The following is a 14,707-nucleotide window of genomic DNA, read 5'->3' as shown; positions in this document are numbered from 1 at the left end:
TGAAAGGCTAATGATGTTATTACCTATGATAATGATATATTTTTTTACTGAGAAGCCATCTGTTTCTGCCAGGGACTAGCTACATCAATATTAGTATTGTGGTGATAGAGTATTTATTGTAATAATAATGCACACAGAGCACTTTCATAGACTAAGCTACTGGAGTTACCCTGCACTATACTCATTTTTAACAGTCTCTTCTGCACTATATTCACTTTTTTAATGTTGACAGCTAACTATTTACACGAAGATCAGTGAAGAATAATGATAAACTGATATGTTAGATTAATGAAATGCTCTGTTTTCTAGATGCAGTTCATTGTTATTAATGGCAAGTTAATTAGTGATAGGCCTCTGTCATTCATTTAGACTTGGTGTCAAATAACTATCAACATCACTCCTCCCTGCTAACATCATTGTTCCTGCAAGTTTCACTATATTAGTTCAACCTTATTAGGATAACACAATCAGTCAAATAAATGAAAGGCTAAAGATGTTATTACCTATGATAATGATATATTTTTTTACTGAGATGCCATCTGTTTCTGCCAGGGACTAGCTACATCAATATTAGTATTGTGGTGATAGAGTATTTATTATAATAATAATGCACACAGTGCACTTTCATAGACTAAGCTACTGGAGTTACCCTGCACTATACTCATTTTTAACAGTCTCTTCTGCACTATATTCACTTTTTAATAGTCGTGTATCACAGCTGTTACCCTGCACTATATTCAGTTTTAACAGTTTTCTTCAGCTCCTTGTATTTGTACATCACTCCCTGCTAACATCATTGTTCCTGCAAGTTTCACTATATTAGTTAAGATAAGATAAGATAAGATATTCCTTTATTAGTCCCGCAGTGTACAGCAGCAAAGGGGATAGTGGAAAAAACAAGATGCATCAGCTAACACAGTAAAAAAGAGCTAAGCAAAGTGTAACAAAATATAAACCATTTAAATAGAAGGAGTATAAAAATAGGAGCAGTATATACAGCATTGACAATAAACAGACTATTAACAAAATTGCACAAGTGGAAAATGATATTGCACAGTTCAACCTTATTAGGATAACACTGCTTAATAGGCAATCAGTCAAATTAATGAAAGGCTAATGATGTTGTTACCTATGATAATGATATCTTTTTTTTACTGAGATGCCATCTGTTTCTGCCAGGGACTAGCTACATCAATATTAGTATTGTGGTGATAGAGTATTTATTATAATAATAATAATGCACACAGAGCACTTTCATAGACTAAGCTACTGGAGTTACCCTGCACTATATTCATTTTTAACAGTTTTCTTCATCTCCTTGTATTTTTATATCTGGTATATTTTTTTGTACTTTGCACTACTAACTTTTTTTACTGCCTTTTTACCAACATGTTTTTACACTGTGGAACTGTGATGCTGGAAACTTGAATTTTCCTCGGGATCAATAAAGCTACTTACTATCTATCTATCTATCTATCTATCTATCTATCTATCTATCTATCTATCTATCTATCTATCTATCTATCTATCTATCTATCTATCTATCTATCATAATCATGATATAACATAACAATACATGATGGCCCTTATCAGTGTGTTGTCATTAACATTAACAACAGAAAATGCTCACTGTATATTCAGGGCAAAACTAAACTTAATCTATTTTCTTGTATATATTTCTTATACTTTGTGTTTCCTTGTAACCAGCATTCAGAGAATTTCATTGTACAGGGAAACTGTGCATATGACAATAAACGCTTTGTCTTGACTTGAAAAAGACAACAGAAAGAGTCCATAAGACAAAAAATTTCATGGTCAATTTTTTTTTAGTAAATCCCGGTTTTATTTCCCCTCTAGCAGAATAATGTTTCACTTTTTAATCTTTTCTTTTGGGTTAAACTGAGCAAGCATTCCCTTTAACTTAAGCACTATTGCTCAAGTTTGACAGCAGGAAATATTGTTGCGTAAATGGGAGACGATCCTTTGCAGAGAGGCACTGCACCAAGAGTGGAAATCACCAACAGGAAGTACATAGTACATTCTGCAGAAGTGAAGAGATATGGTTGGTCACATACATGCTGTCCAACAAGATTCATGTTTAAAGAGGAGACATTAGTGTATTTTTTCTTAGCGAAATCCATTGTTTTCTTCTCTCTGACAGATCTCTGCCATTTGTGCAGGAGAAGACAGGAATTCCTTTCTTTTCCCTGTGCTTGCACTTCTAGTGTTTCCTGTTGCTCTTGTGTTGCTCCAAGTTTCCATTCAGGAAAAGATTTCACAGTCATCTTTCTCACCCTCTCTTGTCTTTTGCAGGAGAATCGACAATTTGGATCCAAGATGACGGACTCCAAGTACTTCACCACTACCAAGAAAGGTCAGACAACTGATTTGTTAATTCATAAGATAAATGATTTAACATGTAAAACTCTGTGACAAGTTACAGGTTTCTTAATATAATCATTTCTCAATCATTGCATTATTTCGTGGTATTTTTTATTGTTGTGGTTTGTGCCTTTTGTGGCATAGTCAGCTGGGTGGTGCTGAATTATTATCTCTGCAAAGGGAGACCTTGTCTTTTGTAATTAAAATAGTTTAATTAACTTGAGATATCAGTGCTTTCAGGGCAACATGATGTGTGACATCTTCATTATCATGTGAGCTATGAAGCCAAAGATGCTCACTCAATTCAAGATTTTAAGATTTTCTCCAGACATATATGCATATTCTGTTGAAGTTTGAGGTACTGAATATATATATAAACAAAAATGTAACTAAAGATGTTATCATCACCCTGCTTTGTAATGACGTTGTTGCCAAGAACTGAACAGCTCTGGTTATTGTAAATCAGATTAGACATGTTGAGCATTAGCTGTCAGTGATTTATCGGTCCTGCTGTGCCTCCTGTTGTATTTGTGTGGCTCTTCTCACATGACCCAGTACATGTTCCCACACATAGGGCTTTGGAATTGTAAACAGATGCTTAGGAGTGATGGTGTATAGACTTCTTATGTTTGTTAGGATTGCTCGAGGCATGAGAGCATATTTTTTTTCAGTATGTGCTTTTTCTGTGCATCTGCCCGATGTCGCTGTGTGGGCAGTCTGTTGCTAACATCTTAAAGGAGATTTGGAGTGATTAGTGGTTTACAATGTCTGGGAAACTCAAAGTAGGTACACTCAAATTTAAGCCCAAAATTGACAGTGTATTGACAGTGTATGTTTAGTAGTGACACTATGTACTGAAATGTAAACTAATTAAGGTTGAGTATCTTTCAGTTTTGAACAAAGCAACAACCCCCCCTGAAAAACCAAATCAAGTAAAAATGACATATGAATGTCTCTCTTATATATTTTTCTATCGTGTTATAGGCTAGGCCTATATTTATTTATTTTTCTCTATAATTTCACTTAAAACTGTTATGTTCATTTTGCACTCAAGTTTTTTAAATTAGAAAATACTCAGTACTTTCATTTGTCAAGTATTTAATTCACACAGCAGTACACAAAATAGACTTTACCATTTGGTTATTTCATATGGAGTATTTATTTATTGAATTACCAGAAAATCTGCTATATCGTGATATGTATATACTCTATTGTTATCGAGATATGAGATGACCTACATAATGATAGAAGATTTTGGCCATATTGCCTAGTCCTAATTGGCATCTCCACTATCAGAGAGATCAGCATGTGACCAGTTATGATATTAATAAGAATATTTTTTTGCCTTAGATATATGTACTACGATACAAAAGTATGCAGAATTTCATGTAAACACGTAAATTAAGAACTTCAATACCAAGTTTTGTTGTGTAAGTTGATAAAAGATCATATTGAATAATCGGTTTAGCCCTACTCATCAACAGTCAGGTAACATGACTTTTGCACATTTGCCATGTTATTGGAGCTGTAATTCTGCTGCTGTCCAGCTACTAATAATGCCAAATGAGCACGTCCTGCTGCAGCTTTGTAATAAAAACTTTCTATCATTTGAGCGCCAGAAGATTTATAAGGTGCAGCAGTTATTGAAAGTGTCTCCTTCGTCACCAAAGTCAGTGATGTGCTAACTCATCGTTAAATAAAAACATCAAGATATGGGCAATATTTTGTCTTAGATATTGCAAGGGAAGAATGGTAGAAGAAGCAGCAGCCACAGTGAGCTGGTTACACAATAAATGCGGAAGAAGGTGATGGGGGCTTAAAAAAATCCCTCATGCAGTCTATATCAGGATGGTTGCTTGCAGCATGTGCACATAAACCCCTGACAACCAATACCACCCACTAGTATCAGAAACTGCTGGGAAAGAGGTCAATGTTAGCTGCAGAGTACTCCTTTCCACCCCCCTACATCACACATGGATTACATGATGTGTGATTGCCCTTTTTCTGTTGTGTGTACAGGGGAGATCTTTGAGCTCAAGGCAGAGCTAAACAGTGATAAGAAAGAGAAGAAGAAGGAGGCTGTGAAGAAGGTCATTGCATCCATGACAGTTGGCAAGGATGTGAGGTGAGTCAGGTGTCCGAAACATCCACACTTGAATAATGCACTGTAACAAATCACCCCTCCATCTTGAGTCGGTAGTAATATAACACCTTGTCCCTCCTTCAGCGCTCTGTTCCCAGATGTTGTGAACTGCATGCAGACGGACAACCTGGAACTGAAAAAGCTGGTCTACCTTTACCTGATGAACTATGCCAAGAGTCAGCCAGACATGGCAATCATGGCTGTTAACACCTTTGTAAAGGTAAAGCTCAATCTCTCATTAATGTGTACAAACTATATGAAAATGATCAATTCATAATTTATCATTCAAGTGCTGTAATCAGTGCAATTAGAGCTTGCTTGCCTGGTACATAAAAAGATTTGTGCAGTCCTTGAGTTCTTGCACAGCTTGTCGTGCCAAAAATAATTTTAGTAATAAAAGTATTAACAAGGGAAATCTTAATTTTATTTGTGAAATTGTTAACATAAATATTATAATTTGATTAAAATTCCACCATTTGGACAAACTCTTGGTACCAGGAAGTTTCAGACTGCTCATGTTATATACAGAGGGAAAGAAATGCTTGTGTAGCACTGTACGATTGGGAGAATAAATATTCTCTTGCTAATTTGAACCTACTCATGCATGCTGCTTTTGACTACACTTCTCTGTGCAGCTGTGTAAAGTGACTTGTCATTATCTCTCTGAATTCAATGAGATAATTGCCAAACCTCAAGGTATCAGTTTAAATTGAACACAGCCAACCGTATCCGTTGAAGATTGATTTTTCTTTCTTCTCTTTTATCATACTACAATAGCAGTGACATCTCAATATATGTTTTAATTCGTCACAGAATGCTAACGCAAACGAATGTTAGATACATATAAACGTCTGTCAGATGATGTAGTATGATATAGAAATAAATGAAGAGTTGTGACCATACATGTGACCTCTCTGAACCACCCATCTAGGACTGTGAAGACCCTAACCCTCTAATCCGGGCCCTCGCTGTTCGTACAATGGGCTGCATCCGTGTGGACAAGATCACTGAGTACCTCTGTGAGCCACTGAGGAAATGTCTGAAGGACGAAGACCCGTATGTGAGGAAGACGGCCGCTGTGTGTGTAGCCAAGCTCCATGATATCAACGCCCAGTTGGTGGAGGACCAAGGCTTCCTGGACACCCTGAAAGATCTCATCTCCGACTCCAACCCCATGGTACGACTCCTTCAGGCAGCCTGCTTGCTGGCTATTGAGCCAGCCAGATTAGATTTATCACTCAGTGTGGTGACACAGCTGGCTACAAGCCCCAGCTCTGCCTGTCACTGATAAGCCATTTGCTGGCACACAAATGTTCATCATTTTGCCAGAATTGTGTTAGACCTCTTGTTTATATCTTAATACGGATGGGGACTTCTATCTTTCTGTCAGCATTTATCTGTACTCTCGTCTCATCTTTAGGTTGTAGCAAACGCAGTGGCAGCGCTGTCTGAGATAGCAGAGTCTCACCCCAACAGTAATCTACTGGACCTGAACCCTCAGACCATCAACAAGTTGTTGACCGCTTTAAATGAGTGTACAGAGTGGGGACAGATATTCATTCTTGACTGCCTGGCCAATTACACACCTCGTGATGACCGCGAGTCCCAAAGGTAACAGAATGCACTGCCTTCATTAACACTGCATGGCATTTAGCAAACGCACCCAGTAAACACTGTCATTTCCTGCTCTCTCCCTCTCCCATCAACATCTGCTAGCATCTGTGAGCGTGTGACCCCACGGCTCTCCCACGCCAACTCTGCAGTGGTGTTGTCAGCTGTTAAAGTTTTAATGAAGTTCATGGAGATGCTGCCCAAAGACTTGGACTACTATGGCACCCTGCTGAAGAAGCTCGCCCCTCCACTGGTCACTCTCCTCTCTGCTGAGCCAGAGTTGCAATATGTGGCTCTCAGAAACATCAACCTCATCGTACAGAGACGGTAAATGTGGCGCGATGACCTGGGGATGTCTCATTAGTATTCTTTATACTTAATGAATATCAGGCCCTTAATAAAAGCTGCATTTATTGTAGCCTTGTACATTCCAGTTGGATTCCTTTTTACCTTGTTGTATGTTGTGTTACAGTTGATTGCCACAAATAAAACTATTTTTTTTCTTTTTAGCCCGGAGATCCTGAAACACGAGATGAAGGTTTTCTTTGTAAAGTACAATGACCCAATCTATGTCAAACTGGAGAAGCTGGACATCATGATTCGCCTAGCATCTCAAGCTAACATCGCCCAGGTAACGCACCCACAGCTGTAAAACTTCATTGTGCTGTAAAAGTTGTGAAACCATTATCTTAGTGTTTTTAAGAAAGCAAAAATATCGTTCACAAGATCATCAAAGGGCACTTTCATAAGCAACATTTAGTCCATTTGAATCAACCCCTGGTGCGGTTCGTTTGGGCGGTTGTAAACGCAGTAATCGTACTCGGAAATGGCTGCCTGTGTGGGCATTTGTTGAGATGGACACAGGGAAATGACAGGTTTCCATGAGTGGGAGAGGACTGACCTGGACTTCTGGGCCGAAGAGAACATACAGAAGAATATGCTAAATAAAGTCCACAAAAATAGTGACGTTTCTAAGGTCATTCGAGATAAACTGGAAGAGAAAGGATTCGTGCACACAGTAAAGTAGATCAATGCTGAGTCAAAGTGAAAACACTTCGACATCAATAATTCAATGTCAGCAATTTCCTGCATAGAAGTGGCAGCTCTCAAGACGTAAAAGATAAATTTGCTCTTTCATACATGCCCCTCAGCAAATTATTTTTTTGATTTGGTCTGCTTTAATTTGTACACTGTGAAACCGAACCAGACTAAATAGAAAACAAACCAAAAGTATAAATTTCACTCTGATTCGGACTAGCCAAACGGATTTGAAAGCGCCCTGAGTGACACTAATGCTTGTCTGTCTCGCTGCAGGTCCTGGCTGAGCTGAAGGAGTACGCCACTGAGGTGGATGTGGACTTTGTCCGTAAAGCGGTCAGAGCCATTGGCCGCTGTGCCATCAAAGTAGAGGTGGGTGGAGATGATGTCACGCTGTCGCCAGATGTTCTGTTCTTGTCAACTATGTTGTTCAACAGTAAAGCATTAGTTTATACAATTGTTCATGTTTGCTGGTCCTTGGACTCAATCAGATCATAACACTGTAAATCCTAAAGGCCACCAGTCAGGCACAGTGGTTGTATTTTTATAATGAATACAAGGTAGCTCTATCGTCATGACAGGGCTGTGTTTTCATAAAACAAATTACACTACAGTTTATTACGGTTTCCATTTTGGAACAGTATACAGTACATCATTTTAAGCCTCAAGTTAAATGTATAAAGCCACTCTGTTGTTTCTAGTAATTTACATTACAAAATATTTCATATAAAATTATATAATATTTCAAAGCCTATAAGCTTTTCATTTTAGAGGGAAAATTCCACGTTTTTTTTACCCCCCTGATGACCGACAGTTGAAAACTAGTTGCAAACTAGGTGTTCCTGGTGATTTTCAAATACAATATAAGCCTGATTTATTATTAAACTGCTGATATAAGTCCTTCTCGATCATTGGAAAGTAGAGTTGTTAAAGACAGGAAGGAACAAAGAGGAACAGCTGCACAGCTTGACACTGCTGGAAAGTGTATTACCTACTCAGCAGATTTGTTGAGTAATATATGTCACAGTATGGAACTAGTTTTCTACTTAATCGTTCTGCATATATAATTTATGCATTTGTCTCTATTGTTTTTTAATCTGCAGACCTATCATCATGACAGATTTATTTTCATCTCTCCATTCATTAGCAATCAGCGGAGCGCTGTGTCAGCACGCTGCTGGACCTCATCCAAACCAAGGTCAACTATGTGGTGCAAGAGGCCATTGTGGTCATCAAGGACATCTTTCGCAAGTACCCCAACAAGTAGGTTCCTCTTAGGCCTCAGTGTGACCGTTTGCACAATCTTTGTTAACGCTTCATTGTCCAAATTCAGTCTTAACAGTTGAGCAATGCAGATTGTTGAGTTTGCACTTTACTTCATGATACATACATCAGGACTGGGAACTTGTGGATGCTGATATTGCTGTGAGGCTGATGTTTTATCTTCAAACAGATATATAAGGCACAAATCATCATACACATCACCTTACACCTCTATCAATGCTTGACTAGGCACTCAGTAGGGGTGGGGGAAAAAATCGATACAGCATAGTATCGCAAAATTTTGCATGGCAATATTGTATCGATACACAATCTCTTATTTTAAACATCCTACGCTATTCTGTCTTTCAGAGGTTGTAGCAGGCTCAGTCTTAAAGCTAGAGTGGAGATTCTGGTATCATATGAAACTAGAAAACCTAAGGAATCAAGCGGGAAGAACGCTAAATAATGAACAGAATAAAAACTGTATCTTATTAGATAAAACAGATGTTGACAAACGTAAAGTAAATCGCAATATATCTTATCGCTATACTCACAAAATGTATAAAATCGGAACAAGATCGTATCATGATTTAAGTATCTTGATAATATCGTAACGTGGGGCCTCTGGTGATTCCCAACACTTAGCACTTAGCACTCAAGTGAGCCATTTTTAAGTATTATATTGTATGACCTATTACATGCTTTGCATTGTTGTCTGCTGGTGACATTTAAGAGCTACTGTATTTAGTCACACTTATTATTATACACGAGCAGACACCCTGACTGTTCCACTTCACTGATCCTCTTATTATTTTCTCTTGGTATTAAAATGTCAGGAGCTCATTACACAGACAAAGACTGTTTTCAGCTTGGCCTTCATCCTGAAAGGCATGCAAAAAAAAGCTTTTAGAGAATAAAATTGTCCTCAGTAGCACAGAGAGTGGACAGCCCTTAAAACCCTGCCTTGATTGCAGCCGGTCAAAGGTCAGGCAGATTCGTCTGGAGCATGACTCCTGCTGTGGATCCAGCAGAGTGGATTCATGTGCGAGACAGAAACCTCTCCCACATTGTCAGCAGTAGACCATCACCGTGGAGTCGTGAGTCTCCAAGGGAGCGGCTTTGAAAACTTTCCAGCTGGGCATGTCTCAAGCCTTGTAGCTATATGAGTCACTACCCACTCAAACTTCTGCCTTTTCTATTAATTAGACATCAACTGAATCTTTCTGCCTCGACATATCTTGTAATAAACGCATTATGTAAATGAAATGCCTCAACAACATGAATTTGTCAACCACTGCAGAAAACATCAGTGAAAGATCCAAAGATCAATCCAGAGCTAAAAGGACAGTGAATATTGGATTTACATTTGTCAGAGTGCCAGAACACACAACTCCAAAGTAATGCTGCTAATGATGCTCTGTGTGTGCTGCATGTGAAAGTAGGCAGTTGTGTGCTAACACGTTTTATAAGCCGGGGACATGTGGTAGCTGTTTATCCGACAGCATGTTTTACCGTTTTATTTTCTGTCCCCCTTTTTCATAAATAGATCAATGAAGTTGTATGTAAATTATAGTAATTTGCTCCACGTGACTGTTTAATTTCTTTGTTTCTCCTAATACAGTTGCAATATTTGAGTGCATATCATGTTGTTTTTTGTGACTGTTTCCAGGTATGAGAGCGTGATCGCCACCCTGTGTGAAAACCTGGACTCCCTGGATGAGCCGGAGGCACGTGCCGCCATGATCTGGATTGTGGGAGAGTACGCTGAGCGCATTGACAACGCTGATGAGCTGCTGGAGAGCTTTTTGGAGGGTTTCCATGATGAAAGCACTCAGGTGTGTTTAGGGGAGTGTGGGGAGGTTGTTAGAAAAGTTGGAAATCCATTTTTAATGGTAGTGGCACCAATAATTTGCAGCGAGTGCTGGCAGTAAGTAGCACACATTGGTTTCTGTAGTTGGAAATAATTAAAGTCATTGGAAAGCTGCTGCAGAGCAGTGGGAACGGAGGTGACAAGCCCTACACAAATGCAGTACTACTACAGAGAACCGGTCTTATTTAAATGACAAAACCTGTGGTAGTGTGAGAGAAATTAAAGAATCTTTAGATGAATAATATATGTTGTTTTACTCAGATGAACCGTGCTTAATAAAATGTAATGGTAATAATGGTAACACTTTTTATATCTGGCTCAGACACACATTGTGTAGAGAAGCCAGCCTTTACTTTGGAGAGTGTTCAGCCACAGTTCGTTGTGGGATTACAACAGGCTCTACTTGGTTAGACACTTCCCCTAAGTAATAGATCGGTTCCCATATTATTGCCTTGGAGGGGCTTTCCTGATTATACTAAGTGATTTTGTGGGTAAAAACAAAAGCATTATACATAAAATGTTCCATTTTGTGCTGTTTGGTAACTGCAGATTAAACTAGTAGTTGGAATATTTACTGTTTAGCAGGGTGTGGTATCCATCGGAACCCTAAAGCCCTGAGAAGTAAAAGGAGTTTAAACTTTGTTTATTTATTATGAGGTTATTGTGGTTCAGTGCAGCTCATTGTTAAAAGATCATTGTTAAGAGGCACCTTGTCTCTGTTTTACACTGGCTACGTTTAAAAGTAGTATGTGAGCAGTTGTAACGTACTGTATGTGCTCACTGTGTCCTCTAGGTGCAGTTGCAGCTGCTGACGGCAATCGTCAAGTTGTTCCTGAAAAAGCCCACCGAGACCCAGGAGCTGGTGCAGCAGGTGTTGAGCCTCGCCACGCAGGTGAGAAACAAAACACGCACACGCACACTTTATGTTCCTTCCATCATCTCTGTCTACACATATTTGACAATCCTCACTTACTCTGCATGTCTTCCCCTAGTTTATTATATGTTTGAAAAGGAGTAGGCAGAAGTAAACACTGCCCTACCCCTTTCTATGATTTAAATAATGAATAACTTAAACCCGCAGTAGGCAGAATGTTTTTGGCATCCTTAGGCAAAAATTCCATAATAACCTTTCAGCATATTGTAATTCAAGTGTTCTGAGAGATAACTAGACTTCTGCTCCTCCTCATGGCTCCGTTTTCAGGCTTTAAAAGATCTAGCCCGTGACAGGAGACTTTGGTCAATCACAGTTCATTTCAGAGAGAGCGTTCCTATCGGCTTTTCATTCAACGTAGAACACATGCGAATTCCAATCAAACGGTCAAACTAGGCATCGCTGATCAAATATGAATCCATATTTTGTTACTGTAATGCCTATTTCTCGCCTCAAATGTTTTCAGAAACATCTTGTAGTGTACTGTTTAGCTGTAAAATGAGAAAGCTGCCAGGTCACAACCTCTCTCATTTTACAGCCTAGTTTGATCGGAGTTCGCGAGTGATTGACAGCTGCTCAGAGACGGACGCTGGACGGCTCTGATTGGTTGTTTTCCTCCGGTCTGGGAAATCTTCTAGATGCCATTAGGAGCACAGATAACAGCATAACTTTTTTTATGAATCATATTGGCTCCATTTCTACCCACTGATGCTTTAATGTTTATCACATATACACATGAATAATCGTCTTAATATATAAAACAAAAACAAAACAAAAAAAATCATCAGACATGGCTTTTTACTTTGCTCCTGTTTATATCTTTTCCGAGAAGTTCTTTTTTAGTTAGTCATTCCAGGGACACTGGAGTATTGTAATATGGATCTGAGCCGTGTACTTCCCTTAGTAATGAATGCAGTGGTTTGCGCTGACTCTGCTGCCACACTAATTGTGTTTTAATGGTTTCAGGTAACGAGTTGCTTTTAAAAAATGAAAACAAACCTTAGAAAGCAATAAACTGGTAGTACCTGTGCAACAACATCGGATGAAAAAGATGTGCGAACATTTAGTTCCTGCACTTGGCAGGCAGACAGAAGCAATGGGGAGAAAAATGTACCTCATATCTTAACAGAACCTTATGACAAAATATATTTCTTATTCATTGAGCTCAAATCATTTCTCTGCATTTTTAAAATCTTACTGCATGCATAAATGTAGGTTGATTTAGTTGAAACCCTGAGAACTCAGTCTCTCATATCGGGGCCAAGACAAAAAAAGAGTCTAGCATTAAGAATTTATTAAACACGCACCATGAATAATAACCCTTCATCCTCATTTCTTCGTCTATGTCTGCAGGACTCCGATAACCCAGACCTCAGGGATCGCGGCTACATCTACTGGCGTCTGCTCTCGACTGACCCTGTGGCTGCCAAGGAGGTGGTTCTGGCTGAGAAGCCCCTGATCTCTGAGGAGACGGACCTGATTGAGCCCACACTGCTGGAGGAGCTCATCTGCCACATTGGTACTCTGGCCTCTGTCTACCACAAGCCTCCCAGTGCCTTTGTTGAGGGAAGCCGTGGCGTTCAGCACAAGAGACTCCCCGGCAGTGCTGGATCGTGAGTCATGCGCTTTTCTTTTTTTTTTGTGTTAACACTGCAGGCAAAGGGGGTTGTTTATTTAAGTGGATCTAGCTTCTTGACTCTGCTATTATGTTTTTCTTCAAATCTGCTGAGTAACACACCTTCCAGCAGTGCAGCTGTTCTTCTTTGTTCCTTCCTGCCTTTACATACAACTCATCGCATATATCTAGTTTGCAAATTAGTAATCAAATAAATGACATAAAATGCATTAGGGATGTCACGAAAACTTTAGTACCATGTCGATGCTAAAATCCTGAAAACGTGACTACTCATTTTTCTTCAGTACCGCAGGTTCTGTATTGGGTGAAGGTAAATTCTAATGTTCTCATGATGTGTTCAAATGTAATTTTGTAAAATGTATTTGTTTGCAACAAACTTGAATAAATCCAGAGGTGGGTTCACAGCAATATGAAATAGATTTTAGAGAGGGAATTATCCCCTGTTTAACTTCTTAACAAAAAAAGAGTATGCAAATGGTAATTAAAGAAGTGGATGCTGAAGAACATGGGATTTATTGTTTAACTTGTTTTTTACCATGGTATCGAACTGGTATCGAGAATCGTAGAATTTCCCCGGTATTGGTATTGACTACTAAATTTCTGGTATCATGACATCCCTAAAATGCATAAACTCAATTAATGTTACTTTTTAATTTCTTCTTGTGTTATTTCTGCTAGTGGGGAGAGTGTTGAAAGCCCAGATGCAGGTTCTGCTGCTGGAGTTTCTGAGGCGCCCCCTGCCGTTATCCCGTCCCAGGGAGACCTCCTTGGAGATCTGCTTAACCTGGATCTGACACCTCCTACCACCACCGGACCACCGCCACCCGCCAACTCCGGCTTGCAGATGGGTGCTATGGACCTTCTTGGCGGAGGACTGGACAGCCTGGTAGGTCTTCTACACAACACTGTCTGAGTGAAGCTGTCAGGTTCTGAAAGGATGTAAAACACATCTGTAATAGGCTTAATGTCAGTGGGACCTAGTGACGGTTATATGTCTTTGTATTTTGTCTTTTTTTCTACCTTTTGGTGCTTTTTCTTTTTTTCTTTTGACCCCTGTGTGTTTTCCTTTCTTTGTTCAATGCTGCACCTGCAGATGGGGGATGAATCTGAGCCGGTAACTACACAGAGGGAGAGGGCACACCATTTATAAGCCATGTCAGCTCATTTTAGAAGATTGATTTAATCGCTGCTGCTTTACTGTAGTTCTCATGCATCAATGTGACATTTTCATTCATCATTTGTCATCTTTTATTACTGTGATATCTACAATAAGCATGCTGTTAAATCCTAGAGTCCATCTCTTTTCTTATCTCTGGGCTCTGCGATGTGTTTCAATCAGCCGCCCATTCCCCTGCGGACGGACACTCCTCAGTCACCTCAGCTCCCACATCAGTCCCCATCGCCCCCAGATTACAGCCCCACTGAGGTTGGTCCAGGGGACCACGCTGGACCAGTAAAGGCCAGCAACAGCCTAGAACGCCCCTCTTATCCCCTGTTGTACAACTGTGTCCTCTGAGTAGTCCTCCCCAGCAGTGATCTGTGCCTGTTTGCACTTTGTGTTACATTGTTTATGTCTCCCACTCCATTTAGGTGATCATTTTAGTGAATCTCGCCTTTTGTTTCTTGTCAAAATATTGTCTTCTATGCACAGTAGTACACTATATTTCTTGCACCACAAGTCTTGTTCACCATACCCCACAACCTTTTCATCACCACAACAAACACCTTTAGCGAGTAGCATTTGAACAAAACCTATTGGATTTCAATAGCCACTCAGCCTGTCTTGTGTGGGCAGTAAAAGGTCAGTAACATAAAAGGAGAATGTCTCCTGTA

The 14,707-nt window shown here is 39.5% G+C and overlaps 1 protein-coding gene across 8 annotated transcripts in view; it reads left to right on the top strand.

Annotated features, from left to right (window-relative positions):
- Positions 1-14,707, top strand: part of ap1b1 (adaptor related protein complex 1 subunit beta 1) — a 30,550-nt gene that overhangs the window by 1,227 nt on the left and 14,616 nt on the right. For 3 of the 8 annotated variants that reach the window (XM_074637911.1, XM_074637915.1, XM_074637913.1), the window contains exons 2-16: positions 2,314-2,374; positions 4,402-4,507; positions 4,610-4,745; positions 5,457-5,702; positions 5,946-6,136; positions 6,242-6,463; positions 6,647-6,767; positions 7,451-7,546; positions 8,322-8,437; positions 10,107-10,272; positions 11,101-11,199; positions 12,592-12,851; positions 13,553-13,760; positions 13,968-13,988; positions 14,166-14,300. In XM_074637911.1, coding sequence (XP_074494012.1) covers positions 2,338-2,374; positions 4,402-4,507; positions 4,610-4,745; positions 5,457-5,702; positions 5,946-6,136; positions 6,242-6,463; positions 6,647-6,767; positions 7,451-7,546; positions 8,322-8,437; positions 10,107-10,272; positions 11,101-11,199; positions 12,592-12,851; positions 13,553-13,760; positions 13,968-13,988; positions 14,166-14,300 — 2,160 coding nt within the window. In that variant the 5' untranslated portion in view covers positions 2,314-2,337. The remainder of the gene's footprint in view (positions 1-2,313; positions 2,375-4,401; positions 4,508-4,609; positions 4,746-5,456; positions 5,703-5,945; positions 6,137-6,241; positions 6,464-6,646; positions 6,768-7,450; positions 7,547-8,321; positions 8,438-10,106; positions 10,273-11,100; positions 11,200-12,591; positions 12,852-13,552; positions 13,761-13,967; positions 13,989-14,165; positions 14,301-14,707) is intronic. The other 5 variants (XM_074637914.1, XM_074637917.1, XM_074637916.1 and 2 more) reach the window with 3 other exon arrangements.

This window comes from Sebastes fasciatus, chromosome 6 (assembly GCF_043250625.1).
Source record: "Sebastes fasciatus isolate fSebFas1 chromosome 6, fSebFas1.pri, whole genome shotgun sequence".
Lineage (NCBI taxonomy): Eukaryota > Metazoa > Chordata > Actinopteri > Perciformes > Sebastidae > Sebastes > Sebastes fasciatus.
The sequence above is the reverse complement of the archived record's forward strand: the minus strand, read 5'-3'. Positions and strand labels throughout refer to the sequence as shown.